The 19,757-nt window shown below is 46.6% G+C and overlaps 1 protein-coding gene across 11 annotated transcripts in view; it reads left to right on the forward strand.

The window, feature by feature from the left end:
- The window catches only part of tcf7l2 (transcription factor 7 like 2), a 101,695-nt gene that overhangs the window by 50,449 nt on the left and 31,489 nt on the right, over window positions 1-19,757 (forward strand). For 6 of the 11 annotated variants that reach the window (XM_079492949.1, XM_079492952.1, XM_079492955.1 and 3 more), the window contains exon 6: window positions 11,979-12,122. The exons of the other annotated variants lie outside the window; for them this stretch is intronic. In XM_079492949.1, coding sequence (XP_079349075.1) covers window positions 11,979-12,122 — 144 coding nt within the window. The remainder of the gene's footprint in view (window positions 1-11,978; window positions 12,123-19,757) is intronic. 11 annotated transcript variants of the gene reach the window in all.

A 19,757-nucleotide genomic window follows, 5' to 3' on the forward strand; every position in this document is an offset into this window, starting at 1 on the left:
CTCTCCTCTCCTCTCCTCTCCTCTCCTCTCCTCTACACTGCTGTATTAGCACCGGAGGCCGTTTCACAGCAAAACTTGTTTTGACAGAACTCCAGGTGTCTCATTGTTCGAGCTGGCACGGTTCAACAGAGTTACCAATTAGCACTGGGCTGAGGGCACAGGGAGAGAGGGAGCGGGGTGGAGAGGAGAGGAGAGGAGAGGAGAGGAGGGACACATTGAAAACGTGCAGGAGGATGGATGGATGTGGTGAAATGAGGTTTGAATAGTTGGGGAAGAAGTACGCAGATTTGGGACTTATAAAAGTAGCAACACCACAGTGCAAAAAAAGTCAAAGTCCTGCATTCAAAGTAGTTAATTTGACCCATTTTGACCTGAGATCAGATTCAAAAAATGTCTTCTACATCCTGACAGTTTTCTGAAAAAGCTATGTTTCTATGTCAGTGGTTCTTCGATTTTTCAAAAATAGCAGACCTACAAGCTCGTAGCGCGCCACTCGGTGGCGCGCTACGAGCTTGTAGATCTGCTATTTTTCAATAGCTAAAGCATAACATAATGCTAACACCAAAAAGGGGTTCCCGCCCAAAATGGGTTAAGTGAAAGTACAAAAGTAGCAAAAGCAAAACAACCTTTTCAGAACCATTATATATCATGTTATTGGACTGTAATTATTGGTCAGACATCGTTATTTCTGCAAACCGCATATAACAAATATAACATCTAAAACAACATTTAGTTTATGTAAGTTTGTAATGTAAGTTTGCCTACATGTGGAAGTAGTTGGAATGCAAATGACACATTAGCTTGAACAATGCCCGTCTCCAGCCGGGAGGAAGGTGTGAACAGCACTGCTTGTGGGGGAGAAAGGGTGAGGGCTCTAAGAGCGGTCCCACGGACCGAAAAAGAGCAGACATTTTAGTAGAATTATGTCTAAAATCATATTTCCAAAACGTTTCAGATGAAAAAAAAAACAGAGATGGTTTGAATCGAACATTTAGAAAAAGTCATGCAAGGGGAACTTTCTCAGGACTTCATGGGCAAAGAAAATCCACTTAGAAATTTCAAAATCGGTCAGCCTGACCGCTCCGACGCGCTAGTGTTAACCACTTCAAAGCCATATTTTATATGTTGGCCATATGCAGAAGATTAGGTTTCTTTTTACTAGTAACTTTATTCATAATTAATAATCTAAATCCGCTAAGTAACTACTAGTAATTAAAGCTCTCAAATTAATGTGGAGTGAAAAAGCACTTGCCACTGAGATGTTGTGGAGTACATGTATACAGTGTCAAGAAAGCGATACAGTATACTCAAGTAAAGTACTAAGTACAGTAGTTGAGTAAATGTACCCTACACCACTGGGTTTGAGGGATAGGGGCTTGTATGCGAGGGGCGTCTCCAGCCATAGTGAAGGAGTTTGGGCTAAGGAAGTGCGTGACCCCCTCCTCCCCCCCATCAGCAGTAGCAGTTTGGGGAAAGGGGGGCTGCAAGGGGTTTCAGCAGAATGCCACAAAGGCAGGAAAAGGCACTAAGGCTACAGCTATCGGCTGGTTTATAGGCGAATATTGTATCGATTACTTACTTAGAAGATGTTTTTAATACTTAAAAAAAATAAATTATATCAACAAATTAACACACTTGGCACCATTGCCGTAGATCTATGACAATTAATATATAGTATCACGCTCCCCGCCATTGCCGTAGATGTACGGCAATTGGTATTTTATAGTGCTTGTGATGCTACTTAGATTAGCACTGGATTGCTAGGTGATGTTGTCAACAGCAATGGAGTGCACCATCTTGAATTTCACCCACTCACACCTTTATCTCCAATTCCTTGTCCCAGATTGTATCTCTGGTCAAAACAAGGTTTATTCCACTGCCGATAGACAACGCTGTAATTGTCGCGGCAATTCTTTCTCATGGTCGAGCGGTAGATCCAGATATGGTCCGATACCACACACGGTGTAAGTAACAAATGTAACATTCGGTCGCAGGTTTTGGCTCTTCAAAATAAGCGAATTACAGCGAATTAATTAATTAATCCTGGCCGACAAATGGTTAATTAATAATCTAAGCCCAATATTATACAACATTGTTATAAGGCAAATAGCTGATGTACAAGCTTACAGAGTGAGCTAACCACTACACTGTACTGTGTTGATGGCAGGAAGGGTCTGTCTGTCTGTCTGTCTGTCTGTTTTTCAGACATGTATTAGTGGAATCTTGGGGAGTGGGGGGCCATGCAAAATGTTTGAAGCCAAAATCTCGGCCACTCGCTCACTCACTACAGTGCAATTGTTGACATGCCGAAATATGTGACCATCTTGTGGACTTCACATAACTTACATGGAAGTCTTTATACATGGCCACCAAGTTGAACTCTAACCTGCTAATAAACAAAGCGCAATGATTTACGTCCGGACACTGAATTTATGTGATGTCTACACGATTGTCACGTATTTCAGCAGGTCACCAATTTCACCCTAACACCGCCATGCTGGAGTGACCGAGTGGCCGATATTTTGGGTATTGGAATTCAGCTTTAGTCTTGACTCTGGAGGTGAGATGATCTCAATCCTGGCAGGTTCGTTCATCTCATCCACCTGCGGGTGTGCTGTTGCGTGTCTGTTTACTTCTCAACATCGAGCTCAAGAAATGGCAGACAAGATGGCATGTAGATCTGCTATTTTCAATTCTGTGCAGGACACACCACACAGTATAAATCAGGCATTACACTCCTTGGTTTTCCCCACATGCTCAGTTTTCCAGGAAGTTTTTAAGAGATCTTTCGAGTGTGGGTTGAACTGATTTAGTGAGATAATGAAACCCGGGATCACCTGCCGAATAGCAGTCGTTAGCTCTGGATTGTTATAGCTGTGTGTGTGTGTGTGTGTGTGTGTGTGTGTGTGTGTGTGTGTGTGTGTGTGTGTGTGTGTGTGTGTGTGTGTGTGTGTGTGTGTGTGTGTGTGTGTGTGTGTGTGTGTGTGTGTGTGTGTGTGTGTGTGTGTGTGTGTGTGTGTGTGTGTGTGTGTGTGTGTGTGTGTGTGTGAACATTAATCATACTGTAGCATACTTGTTTAAGTGTGTGTGTGTGTGTGCTTGCCTTGAACATGTGTTGCACTTGAGCTCCATAAAATCATTGGCAGCATTTAAAAAAAAAGAAACATGACTAAAAGTTGCTATTGCCTTAGATGTTTAGCTGTAAACATTTCTAATACTAATTGTTAGTTTTCGCTGAAGAACAGACGTCGAGGACAACCTGAAGTGGACCCTACAAAACTCCAGCATTTCAAGGTCTTTGAATAGACGGCACAAAGTGAAGGGAATAATAGATGGAAATATTGGTTTTAATGAGTTGAAAATGTCTCTATTATCTAGATGGATCGATTTGCAAGTACACTTGGTGGACCATTTCTCAATTATCACTTTATAGTGCTGGTAAGTTCAGTACCAACAAAGCCATGAAATCTAGTTTTTAAGACATTCGATATTCTGCGTGCGTGCGTGCGTGCGTGCGTGCGTGCGTGCGTGCGTGCGTGCGTGCGTGCGTGCGTGCGTGCGTATAATAATTGTCTAGACTGATCCAAGTTTAACAGCTTGCAATAGGTATGGTGCAGTGACATCGGCACATCCCTTAACCCATTTTGACCTGAGATCAGATTCTAAAAATGTCTTCTACATCCTGACAGTTTTCTGAAAAAGCTATGTTTCTATTTCAGTCGTTCTTCGATTTTTCAAAAATAGCAGATCTACAAGCTCGTAGCGCGCCACTCGGTGGCGCGCTATGAGCTTGTAGATCTGCTATTTTTCAATAGCTAAAGCATAACATAATGCTAACACCAAAAGGGGTTCCCGCCCAAAATTGGTTAATCCATTCTGGGCGGGAACCCCTTTTGGTGTACAGTATGTACAGTATTCTAAATTTATTTGATGCTGGTATATAAATAGTTTTTTCAGAAAACTTGGGTCAGGTTTTCAAGGCATTTTTTAGAATCGGCCTCAGTCCAAAATGGGTTAATGCAACCTCCACTACCATTGTGATTGACAGACATACCTGCTCTGTATACAGCTGGGAGTGGAGTGCTGGGACCAGGCTAAAGATGATGCAGGGACCAGGCTAAGATGATGCAGGGAGGTGTGTGTGTGTGTGTGTGTGTGTGTGTGTGCAGTGCAACCCACATTCCCCAAAGAACAATTTATTGTTATGGCTGAACGCACTGTGACAGTCAAAGTCTGACACTGTGTGTGTGTGTGTTGGGCTGCAGTGGAATGCTGACTGCTTCCAGGGAGCACTTAAGCTGCCTTGAATTGGGTTTAGTGTTGTCTGGCCCATATAGCATGAGAGGGACTTGGATTTTTTTGGGGGGGTGGGGGCGTAGTTTAGTTGTCAACACTGGGTATCTGCTTTCGGAATCAGTTTTCAATGCCCACCCCCACCTTCATAACGGCTAGTGAAGTTTTCCCGATGTGTGTCAGGCCAAACCGAGCGAGACTACCCTTCCAATTTATTTGATTCCGGCTCCTCTCGGCGATGTCTTCCAGTGAAGACATCTCTGAACTCTTCTTAGATTAGTTTGCCGGTGGTTTTGATGTTTGTGTTGTTGCTGTTTTTGTTTTGTTTTCATGCCTCTACTTCAGCTTGGTCGACAGCGTCTAAAGCGCCAGGATCTTCTTTTTGTCTCGGTTTCCGGGGGGAAAAGGGGGGGGGGGGGATTTTGATACAGGAATTATTTTTCTTTACCTGCTCCACTTCTTTAACCCATTCTGGGCGGGAACCCCTTTTGGTGTTAGCATTATGTTATGCTTTAGCTATTGAAAAATAGCAGATCTACGAGCTCGTAGCGCGCCACCGAGTGGCGCGCTACGAGCTTGTAGGTCTGCTATTTTTGAAAAATCGAAGAACGACTGACATAGAAATATAGCTTTTTCAGAAAACTGTCAGGATGTAGAAGAAATTTTTAAAATTTCGACGTCAGGCCTAAATGGGTTAAGTGCCCCCCCCCCCCCAGCTCCACCAACCGTTTTTCTGAATAGTTGTGGAAAATATGGGACAGTTCGACGGAGGCAGGCGATGCCTGCTCCGGCGCATACATACCTACGCAGGTGTGCACACGCCGCCTTGTTTATATTATTATTCCCCCCTGCCTCTCCGAAGCTCACCTTTAATTGAGCGGCTTATTAGGATGCCATTCAAAGCGGTCACGGAGTCGCAGGGGATTCATTCTGAGCTTTCCACCATAGGAGGAACTAGGGGGGGTGGGGGTGGGGGTAGGGAGCGCGTTGCCAACCGAAAAGGCTCTGACGAGGAACGTTGGTGTGTTTTTGTGGAATGTGGGCCATTTGTCACAGGAGAAGAAGAAGAAAAAAAAAAGCGTATCTTTGCCATCAGCGATATGCGCTCTGGAAGATGCCAGAATTCTGGCCAGACATCCACGCTTGGAAAGCGTGTGGGGGGGGGGGGGGGATGGGATGGGTGGGGGAGGGGGGGGATGTGCGTAAACAGAACCTGTCACCAAAAGTTGTGGGAAGAAGAATCCTCGGAGCAGCAGTTATACTGTCAAGAAGCAGCTTCCATTTCATACATTATTAACACTACCTAAACGCATTATTTGTGTATTTATTCATTCATTTGTCTTGTTAACATCCTCTCAGAGTGAGATAAACAGTGCGGTCCGGACGCGCCGTGTGACAGTTGTGTGTGAGAGATTTGAATAAAAATCCTCCCCGGCAGCCGGTGATTGGAGCGAGACGCGCCCGAGGAGGGTTTTTTTTTTTTCCTTCTTCTTCTTCTCCTTTCCTCCTCTTCACGGACACCAGACAGGCTCATTAACCCATTCTGGGCGGGAACCCCTTTTGGTGTTAGCATTATGTTATGCTTTAGCTATTGAAAAATAGCAGATCTACAAGCTCATAGCGCGCCACCGAGTGGCGCGCTACGAGCTTGTAGGTCTGCTATTTTTTTTTTAATCGTGAAAATGTGGCACAAATCTTTGAATATATATTCTTTATGTTGTTCCAGGGACCTCCCAGAAGCAAAGATTTGAGTTAAAAATGTTCGCTCTGGAAGAATATATATTCAAAGATTTGCGCAACACATTTTCACGTTTTTTCTCAAAAATAGCAGACCTACAAACTCGGTGCCGCGCTATGAGCTTGTAGGTCTGCTATTTTTCAATGGCTAAAGTATAATACATATAATGCTTAAAACACCAAAAGGGGTTCCCGCCCAGAATGGGTTAAGGGACAGTAAAGGCGACGATGTCGTAGCGGCGCACGTTTTTACCGGCCTGGCTTTTCCTTTGAACAGCGTCGCCCTCTTATCTGCGACATGATCTGTTCCTCCATAACAAGGCACTCCCACTCTCCACGCTCGCGCGCACGAGTACGAGTACGTGCGCGCACACCGAGACAGACAGACAGACAGACAATCTCCTTTTTCACACGCGCACAAACATACACGCTCTTCACGCTTATTTACTTAGACAGAATAAATGTAAGCATGGGACTCGTCCACTGAATTCTGGCAGCTTTTTTGTTTTGTATTTCTTTTCTAACGCTGTGAAAAAAGACGAGAAAATATACCCCACCACACAGCACTTCTATTCCATTTCGTTGCGTTTCTTATTTTTCTCTGCAGCGACATCAGGAGTGTAGATTTTAATTGGAACTTTTGGCACTGTCTCCATCTTGTGTTGGAATGGCAGACAAGTGAGTGGCCGGCGCAGCTGATTGGTGTGTAGCGAGCCGTGCCTAAATCAACTGGCAGCATGAATGGCTGGCTTGATTCACACTGGCATTCACTGGGATCCAATGCAGCTTTTCTTTTTCTTTTTTCGATCACTTAACCCATTTAGGCCTGACGTCGAAAAAAAAAAAAAAAAAAGTATTATGAAAGAATATATATTCAAAGACTTGTGCCGCATTTTCACGATTTAGAAAAAATAGCAGACCTACAAGCTTGTAGCACGCCACTCGGTGGCTTGAGCTTGTAGATCTGCTATTTTTAAATAGCTAAAGTATAGAGAGATGACTTCCGCACACCCGGTAGGTTTGGAGCAGGTGCGATGATGACGAGGCATATACAATGTGAAAGGAGGCCTGAGGAAGGTTGCAAGACCGAAACGTTGCTTTAATAAAATGCTCTGAACCCAGCAAGTGGCAGTGTGCGGGTGTCCCTCCTTTCACATCAAATAGCTAAAGTATAACATAATGCTTAGTTAAAACACCAAAAGGGGTTCCCGCCCAAAATGGGTTAAGCCCCTTTATACTTGGTCGTATACGACAAATAACTGAACATGGCCAATCTACAAGCTCAGTCATTTGAAAATGTTTGAAAATACTTGACAATTTCTCTGATGTTTTCCCAAAATAGCAACGCCAGGTCTGGTATCGGCAACGAGAGAGACACAGAAAGAGAGGGAGGGAGTGATTGATAGAGAGACGGAGAGAGAGAGAGAGATCCTGTTAGTTTAATTTCATACTTTTGTTTTATCTGGTCAGTTTACCTGCCTGTATTTGTGTAACTTACAGTACAAACACTTACAGTATTTCATTGAGTGCCAGATAGTTAGATGGTAAAAAAAAAGTTCACACAGCAGTCAAATCGCTACTGATGGGCAGAAACCGGCTATCCACATTTGAACTTTTTGTGTTTTTTTTGTAAATTAACTCCATAATTGATCATACCTCAGTGTCACACAAAAGCATCAAAAGTAGCAGATCCACAAGCTGGAAACTTAAATTGAGGTTTCAGCGTCCGTTATGAAGATTAGTCAGCTCTACGTATCAGACCTCCATCGCGCACTGTATTGCACCTGACCCTGTTCTCTGACCAGTCTGGTTGTAATGCAAGGGTGTGCGTCTATGATAGATAAAAAATCACACCCGTGTGAACTGAGTGGTGTAAGGTCTTATATAGACTGATCAGCTGTGGTCTGACGTAATGTCTGACGTAATGAAATCACACCCGGGTGAACTGGGTGACCGTAGCAACCATGCTCATTTTTTGAGCACAGACAGACAGACAAACAAAGCCAGTCGTAGGAGTGGTTTACACCACACAAAAAGACACATTTAAAATCGCTTTGTGTTAATTGACAAGTAATTCCTCTTCTTAACATGAGACCTGTGTACGGTCGCCGGTTTCATTTTATTTTCTCCATTCAAAGCGTGTTGCTTTGAGGTCTCATGGTTCCATACACATCTAATGTACCGCTCTGAGTGATAATGAATATTTACCAAACGCCATAGATGTAGTCTTTTCACACACTAATGGGCGCGGCGCTACAACATGCACTTTGAAGATATGTGCTCCGAGAATTATGCCCCTGATTTGTCGTCGTGCGGCCGTGTGTCATGGAGGGGTTTTCAAAGGAGACATGGTGTTCAACTAGGATGCTGCCGTCTTCAGCCAATCTCTAGTTCCATGCTAAAAAAAATTAACAAACGACGACGTGCAATAACTAACATTATGATCAAAGATGATCAACGTTGACCTGTCTTTGCATACGTGCATCAACATGGAGGTTGTTCTACACCTGCAATTAATTCTGTACCATTCACACGTCATTTTAGTCTAAAAATATGACTTAACATATTACATCTCTTTAGATTACACAGTATGTGTGGTGTGTCCAGGTTACCTCCGTCTTTTAAAGTGAACACGTATGCTGGCACTGGGAACTGGTGTTTATGCTAACAGCTAGCGGTAGAGATAGAGTTAAGGTCTTTCTTTTAATGATATAAAACCAGATCGCTAAAATCTATTTTTTGACAGGTCTGTTGCTAGGCAACGCCTTGTGCAGCGCTCTCTGACATGTTCCACGCATGCGCGCAGCCGTTCACTTCCTTGTTTACGGCTCAACAAAACTGTCTATTATCTCTAAATGTACGTATAGCTCTCCATGGTTTTGATCAGAACGGCAATGTTCTGGATGTTTGGAATATTAACACTTCTAAAGAGAGATCATCTGAGGTAGCACAAGGTAGTAATGGAATATTATACCTCCTGGGTTCTTTGGGGGAAATGGAAGGCGGGGGCTTTTCAGAGTAAAATCTGCCCATCTGCTGGGCGCTCTAGCGCCTTTTATTCTGAAAGATTCCTGGGCAAAAACAAAGTGTTAAATACCAGTGTTTGTCTGGTGGTCATTACTCAAAAGTTTGCAGGAAGCCTCAACTCTGCTTGAATGTAAGAGTGACTTGACCCCGGTTCTCCCCTGATTGATGCGCTGATACGCCTCAGCTCCGTTACATACAGTTATGGACCGCTCCCTGGCTGCCCCTGCAGTAGCTAACGCAGAACACATGCTCCAGTCTGTCTGCAGGAGGACACACCTGTTTTTAAACTGTACAGCACACGCACACACACACACACACACACACACACACACACACACACACACGTACATTGCCGTCAGGAACATGAATGCCAAAAAGGCGTGGAATCCGAATATATAGGTAGAGATGGCTGCTGCCGAGACGAGGGAGCAGGGTCACGTCAGAGTCGTCGTAATCCACCTTGAAACAATGCAGACCTTGTTTCTGCCTCTGTGTCAGCACCTGTGTGTGTGTGTGTGTGTGTGTGTGTGTGTGTGTGTGTGTGTGTGTGTGTGTGTGTGTGTGTGTGTGTGTGTGTGTGTGTGTGTGTGTGTGTGTGTGTGTGTGTGTGTGTGTGTGTGTGTGTGTGTGTGTGTGTGTGTGTGTGTGTGTGTGTGTGTGTGTGTGTGTGTGGGTGGATGGACGGGTGGGGTTGTATGATCTATACTCGCCACTGTCTGTCTTTGCATGCAAACTAGTGTTTTGACTCTGGTTGTGCGCATGTGCACGTGTGCGTACACATGTGCGTGCATGCTTGCAGCAGCAGCAGTGGGCCTTTCCTCTGCGGGCTGGTTAGTCAGTGCTGTGTAATTACCTGGCTGTCTGCCACCGAGCCCAGCACCAGTCTTAACTGTCACACACAGACGACGCCTCGACGTTTCAATCCGACGGCTCCTCGAAGGAATGACATGCAGAGCCTTTTCTCAGCTGTCACTCACATGGTCTCTGTTTTGTTTGACCGCCGGGCCCCCCAGTTGCGCCCGAACCGCAGGGCTGATAATCCGACACGATGGTAGCCCTCGCTTCCCCGCCATCAGGCACGCGAGCTGCGTGTGTGCGAGACGAGCGAGCCGCGTCGGGCCCCGCCATTTTAATTGTTATATCTCCTCAGCCTTGATTCGAGCAAAAAGGGAGGCCTCAGCAGAGCCTGGCACTTCAAAGGCTACCTCCCCCAGTCTTACAAGTTGCCTGTCTCTTTGCAGCAGCCCGGGCTCTGGAGAGCACCGGCGAGGAGAGGGGGGGGGGGGTTGGAGAATCCCCCGACTGGAATGAGTTTGATGGGCTAATTGTAGCCCCCAGTGGACACAGGCGCACATCACAGAGGGGGCCGGCAGAGCGAGGGAGCAGCAGCTAACACAGCAGAGGCTCGTCGCAGCCGACGAGCGCTGCTAGCTGCTCGCTGCGTTCAGTATACCAGCTCCAGCCAATGGACCTTTAACGCCATGTTTCTCCCTCTCCCTCCATCGTTTACGTTGCCTCTCTTGTTGCGCTGCCCTTTACAACTCCCCCCTTCACCTCGTTCTGTATTTCTATTTTGTTTGTTTTTTTCGCCGGGCAATCGTAATAATGTATTCACTTTGAACGCCGTCGCTCTCCACGGGAACCGACAGCGTCTCCAGGCGCCGCCAGGTCTCGATGGCGGCCTATCAGAGTGCGCGTCGGGCCACTCCATTTAATGAGACCGCTGACCACCGAGAATCGGCCGATGAACCGTAACACGAAGCACAACAAAGGAACCCAATCCGTCAGCCAGACGCACGCACGCACACGCACACGTGCACACAGACACACACACACACAACCAAAGAAAGTCTCACTGCCTTACTGTTAACCACTAGCAGCGTCGCTACGTAGCAAGTGGCGGCACTGTAGTGATGATCAAAAAAAGAAACGGATCTCCACAGCTTTGAACGAAACAAACCTCGCTCCATCTGCATCAAACACAAATCAATAGTTGATACTTTGCAGCACAACGTAACGTAACGGTACTTACCCATTTTTCCTTCACCACCATCAGCCACACAACCGTTCCCCAACTAGCATCCTCTCCCTGGTGGATGTGCGTTAACGCCACCAGAGTGGAAGCTCAGTTAAAAGGGAAGAATGGCGCTATAGGAGATGACACCGGCGAGGAAGCAGCCGCGTGTTCGGAAGAGGCCCTGGCTGGGAGGGAATCAATGGGAGGGGAACACACACACACACACACACACAGACACACAGGCAGACACACACAGATACACACACACACACACGGAAATAGCACATGGGGAAGGAGATTTTTTCTTCTCCTTTTTAAGGGGGTTTTGCATTTGTTGAAAAAGCGAGATGAAGAGAGGGAGAAAAAACAAAACAAAAAAACATTCTTCTGAACATCTTTTGAAAGACAAAAACAGACCAAAAAAAGCGTTCTCACAGTGAGGTTGAGTTGTGGTTAAGGTTTGTTTTATCCAACTGTGCGGAAGCGTGTGTATCTGTCTCTCAGCTCCCTTTTTAGTCTAGGCGTAGAAAGTCTACTCATGGCATGTTCAAGGGCACTCGGTGCCCACAGATGCCCCGCAGGAGGCGGAATTATGAATACAACAAACGGTAAACACACACCTACACATACTATTAAAGTAGTGAGCAGTGCAGTTGGCAACAGCCCCGTACTCAAATAGTAATTTGAGCCAAACCATGGCGGCTATGAACGTTACGCTGCTGTGGGTCATTGATGAAGACGACTTGAGTCAAATAATCGTCTCTCATTTTGGGCTGTGATAGCGATGTGATTTGCAGGCAGTAATGTATTCCTGCATGCACTCTGGCAATACAAGTTATTTTTTTTTTGTATTTGCTTGTGTGATAAAAGATTTTCTTTCTTTTCTTTTCTTTTTAATATCCAGCAGCTGTTGACAAAGCAGACAATAGCAAATGAACTCTTGAGGCAGCGCTTTGAATGGCATTCAGGCTCCAATGTGACGGAGCGGAGCCATTCAGCAGAGAGGGAGAGAGAGAGGGAGATGGTATCAAGTTGCCTGCAGATGGAGGTCAGTGTGACTGGCACAGTTGGCACCTTGGCAAAGTAGCAACCGCAGCTCTCGTTCAGCGTAAAGGATGCGTCGAGTGGCGTGTAGGGGTGGCGCTGGGTGTCGTGTATTTATGTGTGTGTGGGGGGGGGGGGGGGGGGGGGGGGCTTCTTTTGTCTTCTCTTCCTCCTTGCCAACGCTTCCTGTTTTGAAAGCCATTAAGGAGCACACATTTCCTCCCAGCGAGAGTGGGGAGATGAAAAGGGCCCGGTCTTTTGAAACGTGTCCCAAGCGCCGGCACGGGAAAAGAGAGTGGCGAGCTACAGCTATCTGTAAACATCTCTGAAGGGTCGGCGAAAAAAGGGGCGAATTGTGAAGGAGGTGAAATGATATGATAATTAATTTGCCCTCTCTTTCTTTTTTTTAAATCTTTTTTTCCTCTGATGAAAGATGTCCCGGTGTTTTGTAGTATTTTGCTTAGTTTTTTTTTGTTGCTGTATTGCTCCATTCACAAGCACACTCCGCAGCCTCCCCCCCTGCTCTCTCCCCCACGTGCTTTGTGACATCTGCATCCACACATGTGGTGCTAGCAGGCTGTTTTTCATAGTTCCGTTTGTTTTCTCGTGCAGCCATCCATTCGAGACGGGAACGCCTGCGTCACGAGAACGCGTCGTGGCTTCTAAAGGTCGCCGCCGCTGTTGAGACGTGACACCTGAGGTCAGACCCCACGTTGAAGTAGGCTGGATACGCATCGCTGCATGGGCCCTTTACTCTTTTTTTTTACATTTTTCTTCAGGATTACTGTTGACAGCGCTAGCCTAGCCGCTTAGCCTCGTCATCTGCCAAGTCGCTCCACTGTGGCTGTCATCGTGTTTATGCCTGATGTACACTCTGCTGGGGTGGAAATAGATGACGTACAAGCTCACAGCACGTCCGAGGCGCTGTGAGCTTGTAGAGCTTGTAGATCGGCTATTTTTGGTGCTTGACACCCGCACACAGCCAAGTGTATTTCAAGCCTTATTCTGTCCTCTGCCCTACCAGCAGCAGTGCTCCTATGGTTGGAGAGGTGCTAGAGCACTGTCTGTGTCTCAATGTCAGGTCTTGGGACCAACCAGGGGTCCAGAGGGACTCGTCTTACGGGTCTGTAACTCAGAGTGTACAAATCCATTTGTACACTCTGAGTTAAATGAACACTGAGGAATTTTATATACAGCGTTTTGTCCTAAATCGTGTCACATTTTGCCATTGACAATGAAAGGAGAATTTACTTCTTATGTGTCTGAGCAAATCGGCTAATGGGCTATGTATATAATTCACGACCGAGAAGTGGTATAGTGTGGGGCATTGTGGAAGTATAGAAGTTATTGAATGATGTACGATGATAAGAGTGCCCCTCACGTCTTTACACAGGTGTGATTTTTACAGTATAGATTGGGGGGTGGGGGGGGCACAGATCGATAAAAAAAAAAACCTGTATCAAGTGGCGTTCCGTGGCCTAATGCATATTATACTGGGGGTCCTTGAAATTAATAAGGTCAAGAATCACTGTGCTAGAGAGCCCCCACCCATCTTCTCTCTCTCTCTTCTCTCTCTCTCTCTCTCTCTCTCTCTCTGTGTCTCTCTGTGTCTCTCTCCCTCTCCCTCCATCCTCCACTGCTCCACGCTGCCCTCCAGCCTGGCCGGTCTGCGCCTCTTAATAAAACCGACAGGCTCTAATTGGCCTTAATTGCACCCTTTGGGCGTCGTTTAAATGGAGTGTTGCTAAACAAACTGCAGGGTCTGTGCAGGCGGACCAGCCGGGCTATGGTGCCGCGTGCGTACCGTGCGTGCGTGCGTGCGTGTGTGCGTGCGTGCGTGCGTGCGTGCGTGCGTGCGTGCGCAGACATGTGCGCACACATGTCTCCATACTGTATGAATGGGCTCGGGTGTGCAAGTGCACACGTGAGTGTAAACACTTGTTTAATGGGGGTCGGAGGACGTGCACAAACCCATATTTTGCGCGTGTTTACAATAACAGAAGAATTTGTATGCGTAAGCATTAAATTAGTGTGTGTGTGTGTGTGTGTGGGGGTGGGGGGGGGGGGGATGTAGCAACACATTCCTCCCTCACAATGAGCCAACGGAAACAAGAGCGCACAAGCCTGAGAATCTCACACATTCAACCCGACTGTGAACCTCATAGGTGCATTCTGCCGGCGTCAAATCCACTCTGACAGTAAAACACAGTACGTCTGTGTCTTTGAGGAAGTGTCTACAACTCCAGGTGTCAGAAAAAAGCCTTTTTAAATCACCACTATTATAGGAATCGGAGAAGAAAGGGAAAAAAGAAAGCCAAACACATTTCCCGTCTGCCGTTCAAGTCGGCAAGAGGCACAAAGCTACTGCTGCTGCCACGGTGTGTGTGTGTGTGTGTGTGTGTATTTCGGAGCGCCTCGTTTATCGTCAGCGCCACCTCGTGGTGGGTGCGAGGGGGGGGGGGGGGGGTCAACGGTTCCCACCCCCCTCCGCTCTGACACAACCGAGGTGGCGGCCAGCCGCTCTCCACGTGGTCCTCCATCGGGTCACTGAGCACACACATCGACGCAGAGCTCTAGATACAATTGAGTCATTGAAATTCCAAGGCCAAACCTGTGTGTGTGTGTGAGTGTGAGTGTGAGCGTTAGTGGTGACCCAGAAACCTGTGACCCACAAGGAGAAAGCGGAGAGGATAATCACGTTGAGAACAGTGGTGAGCTAAAGCTCTTTTCGGGGCCATTTATTCACCCTTCCACTTTTGTTTTCGCCGGTCCCGTCCTCTTCCCACGTCTTCTTCCTCAGCAGTTTGTTTTGGGAGTTTCAATTTCGCTCCGAAGATGGCGCTTGTCGTGTGTGTGTGTGTGTACGTGTGCGTGTGTGCATGTGTGTGCGTGCGTGCGTGCGTGTGCGCGTCTGCGTGTTTTTGTCTTTATTTTTTGCCAGGAAAGACGGGGAGAGCAAGGCTGTGTTTTCATCCTGGGCGTAAAAATCCATGTAATGATGCAGTGGCCAACACGCAGGCCCCATAAAAAGTGCAAGGGCCTCATTTCGGAGGCCTGCTGGTGCTCCGGGGGGCCCGACATGCAGAGTCCCTCCCCCCTCCCCTTTTCTTTTAGGAAAAAGAGGCAAGGCACATAATTAAGATATATGGCTGAGGCCAGGCTGAATATATAGACTGAAAATATAGTGGAGTCTCCCTCAATCACAGCCTGTGGTTTAGTGTTCGGGCTGCAGCCAGTGCTTAGGTCCGTGTGTGTGTGTGTGTGTGTGTGTGTGTGTGTGTGTGTGTATGTGTGTGTGTGTGTGTGTGTGTGTGTGTATGTCTGTCTGTCAGCAGTCTGAACAGCATGCTATAAAAGTCTAGCAAGTCCAACCATAGCCTCTCTGTGTGTTATGGTCACTCTGAGCCAAGGTGTGCGTGTGTGTGTGCACGTGTGTGTGTGCACGTGTGTGCACGTGTGTGCGTGTGTGCGCGCGCACGCGCGTGCACACAGCATATGTTGGTTGTAGTTTTTATCTCACTGATTTCATGTGCGTGCGTGCGTGCGTGCGTGCGTGCGTGCGTGCATGCGTGCGCGTCAAGGATGTCCCGTGTTCCCTGATCCAGCAGTCCTCTCTCCATCCATGTCTTTTTCCATGCTTGTCCCCGGCGTAAAATATGATCTCGCTGTCCGAGGCGATAGTGTGTGTCCGAGAGAACACATCCTACAGTCCCTCGACATTAGGCCTGACAGACACGTGCGCACACACACACACACACACACACACACACACACACACACACACTCCCTCTCTTTCTCACGCCTCAGTCGTTTCAGCCGCTTTGTCACTCTCTAATGATAACTATCCATCAACGGGAGGGGCGTCGCTGGTGGAAATGAAGATGGATTGAATTAGTACACGCGTTTTCGGGGGAGGTGGTGGGGGGGGGGGGGGAGTAGTGTGAGCAACCCGTAATTACACTGTCGCGGAACCCCCCCCCCCCCCCCCCCCCACCCCCCCCCTCGCTCCCTCCCATAGACAAGAGGCTAACCTTAACACATTCACATCGGAGTTAATTACAAGGTGTTTCACTATGGGCAGATGCACCTCATGTAGTTCCTAATGGTAAGTGACTGCTGCTAGGGCACGGCGACCAATGTCTGTCTGTCTGTGTCACCCCCAATACCCCCCTCCCTCCTCGCCCGAACGCTTACCACTCTCCTTGGTGCGGGAAATATAGTACCTCAGCTGTTGGACAAATTCAGCGACACGCCGATAAAGGCCGCCTGGAATTTTATATATAGATCTCGTGCAAAAAAAAAAAAAAAAGTGTGTGCGTGCTTGCGTGTGTGTGGCGCGCGCGCGCACACACACAGGATATTTCTCCCACCACTGTATGCAGCTGCTGCTATGAAGAATAATCGACTTTCGCAAAAAAAATGCTACGATATAACTACCGACCATTAAGGTGTACGGGACTTGTAGATGAACCCTGAGGCCTTTGAGGAAGTCCACAAACATATCTTTACAGTATAGTCAAAACCAACTTCTACTGGCACACACGTACGCATGTGCACGAACACGCACACACACACACGCATGCACAAACACTCATTTATTCCCACGTCTCTCCTCCTCTCTGTGGGAAATAAACTGGGCCTGAAGTGTTTTGTTATTAAATAAGGAAAACGGAAAGTCCACGAAAAATACTTAATGTCATGTGCTACAGTAGAAGCACATGACTGCGGAGGATCTCGATGAACCAATTAACGTTGGCTCGTAAAGAAAATCCTGCCCTTTCATGAAGCGGCGTCGCTTCCGCCCGACAGAAAATGTGTTTGCCTGAAACCCTTAAAAGTAATACGCTATGGGCCAAGAATCAGGTGATGTGACGCAGCTTGAATGGAGGGGAAAGGGGAGGGGCGTTTCTGTCCATCAGATAACCCATTCAGGCCTGACGTCGAAATTTTTCTAAAATCTTTTTTCTAAATCATGACAATTTTCTGAAAGATTTGAGGCACATTTTAACGATTTTTAAAAAATAGCAGACCTACAAGTTCATAGCGCGCCACTCGGTGGCGCGCTATGAGCTTGTAGATCTGCTATTTTTCAATAGCTAAATTATAACATAATGTTTAAAACACCAAAAGGGGTTCCCGCCCAAAATGGGATAAGGCAGTGGCTCTCAACCTTTTCTGGATCAGGGCCCACTGGAACATCTTAGAAGTGTTCGCCGCCCGCCTTTCAGCTGCCCGGTCAAGTGGTCAGATGTGTGGTCCGCCTTTCAGCTGCCCGGTCAAGTGGTCAGATGTGTGGTCCGTGTGGGTTTTGAGAGTAAGATTTATTTTAATAATAATCAATCAATTGATTGTGTTCCGGCTTGGATCAATGGAACTTACATAGTAGTAAGTTGCTATTTATTCTGTATCACATTGTAAACCCACATTGTTCAAGGTTTTACAGAAAATAAATTGCATGTATCTTTTATTATTGCGAACGCAGTGAGCATTTACTATGAGACCCAGCAGATCATGTCTGTCTGTGTCTGTGTGTGTGTCACGCTGTAACACCACCCGCCCGCCACCAGAGGGCGCAGCTGTATCACACACAAAAACACACACGCACGCACTCACGCAAAAAAAACCCTTAAAAAATAATAATAATAAAAAATGTTTAAAAAAATTAAGAATTAAAAAAAAAGCTCTGTATGTGTGTCAGACTGCCACAACAGCTGCGTTCGCTTCCCGCGTTCACGCGTCTTACTTGTTTTATATTATACTACTGTTATGTTAGCGTCAAAATCTCAGTGTTTGGCAATTATTTGGGGGGGCCCACTTGCAATATCCTCACGGCCCACCAATGGTCCCCAGACTGCAGGTTGAGGACCACTGAGATGAGCCAAAGTGAGCGGAGGTGTGGCGTGATGTCAGGCGCTCCGAGCGTTCCATGGCTTGTGAATCCATTGTGATTCAACGTGGGAGTCGAGAGAGAGGGACTTGAAGCGCAGCAGATCTAAAAGTCGATCTTAAGACAATTTCGCCATCAAGGCCGCTGCTTTATCATCGCTCACCGCGGTGGCGGCGTAGAAACGAGAAGGTCACAACCACGTCCTTCACATATGCGACCATGTTTTGCCTCGCTTAACGCCTATACTGTACAGATGCTGTGTACGGCATAGTTAATCGATGGTAAACAAAACACAATGGAGGCCAACTGCTTTGGCTCCAGGCCTTAAATGAATGAATGAACGACGAATCGCATTGTTTTCCTTCTCATTGTGTATCAGTGGAATGACTCCGTTGTTAAGGTGAGGCGCCCGGGCGATAACACGGGGCTGCGTTCTGATGGGAGAGATTGTTCGCGAGCTGTGGAAATGGTTTCCGAGTGATACAATGTGTTCCATTGTAATGTTAAAGGTTGCTGTGCAGACTACCATGATGTACAGTAATTTAGTGTTCATCATTTCACAACATTTCTCTAATTTCTAACAGAACACAGTTTTTTTTATTATACATGTTAGAGTCTACTTCTTTTTTTACGGCAATGAATACAATGCAGGAGGTACTGTGGGCAAGTGCAAGGTAGCAGCTAACGTCAGATTTATAATTTGTTGTATGGCTGTCGTATGTTGGGGGCAAAACAAGTATCGTACCGTAGAGCAGAAATTAGATATAATATGTATGCAGTTTTGTTACTCGGATAGTACATTTACATGATAACATTGTCTTTGAAGGCCCTGTGTGTGTTTATATAAGGTTTTCAGCAAGAGAGCGAAGCATTTGAACATGCAGGGAGATAAACCTCTAATGTTGTTTGACCCCTTGTGTGTGTGTGTGTGTGTGTGTGTGTGTGTGTGTGTGTGTGTGTGCGTGTGCGTGTGCGTCGGCTTAGCGTGCACTCGCCGAGCCACACGCACTCTGTCATCGGCATCAAAATAAGTATGGGGGGAGATAAAGCCAACCGTTTGGGCGTTCTAGCACAGTGATCTGATGTGAAGCTGGGGCTGTGAGAGCACACGGGGAAGATGATCAAATCCCCCCTTAATGGAACCCATCACTGCTGTGTATTCCACATTTCATCTAGCAGAGCTATTACGTTTGCACCCCTCTACGTTTTGTTCTACATTTAGCACAGCCCCTCCCTCCCTCCCCCCCACTTCCTTTCCCCTCTGTCTCTTCAGCAATGTCTGTCGAGAGCAGAAAGAAATGTGTGGAATGTCACCTGGCATTTATTGTGATGTAGTAGTACAGTGTAGAGTGTCTGTGGTACCAGTGGTACCAGCCGTGGTGGACCAAGTACTCAGTACTCGGGCCCCATAGATTCTTCTGGTCAAATGTCAACCCATTTAGGCCTGACGTCGAAATAAATAAAAAGTCTGCTCGAAGAATATTATATTCAAAGATTTGTGCCACGTTTTCACGACTTTTCAAAAATAGCAGACCTACAAGCTCATAGCGCGCCACCGAGTGGCGCGCTATGAGCTTGTAGATCTGCTATTTTTCAATAGCTAAAGTATAACATAATGCTTAGTTAAAACACCAAAAGGGGTTCCTGCCCAGAATGGGTTAAGTAGAGTAATTTTGTTTTTAATATCAAATGCACTGTTGTATACAATTAAAAGTCAATACTGAAAATAGCACATCTACAACAAGCTTGAGC

The sequence above is a fragment of the Electrona antarctica genome (assembly GCF_951216825.1).
Source record: "Electrona antarctica genome assembly, chromosome: 22".
NCBI lineage: Eukaryota > Metazoa > Chordata > Actinopteri > Myctophiformes > Myctophidae > Electrona > Electrona antarctica.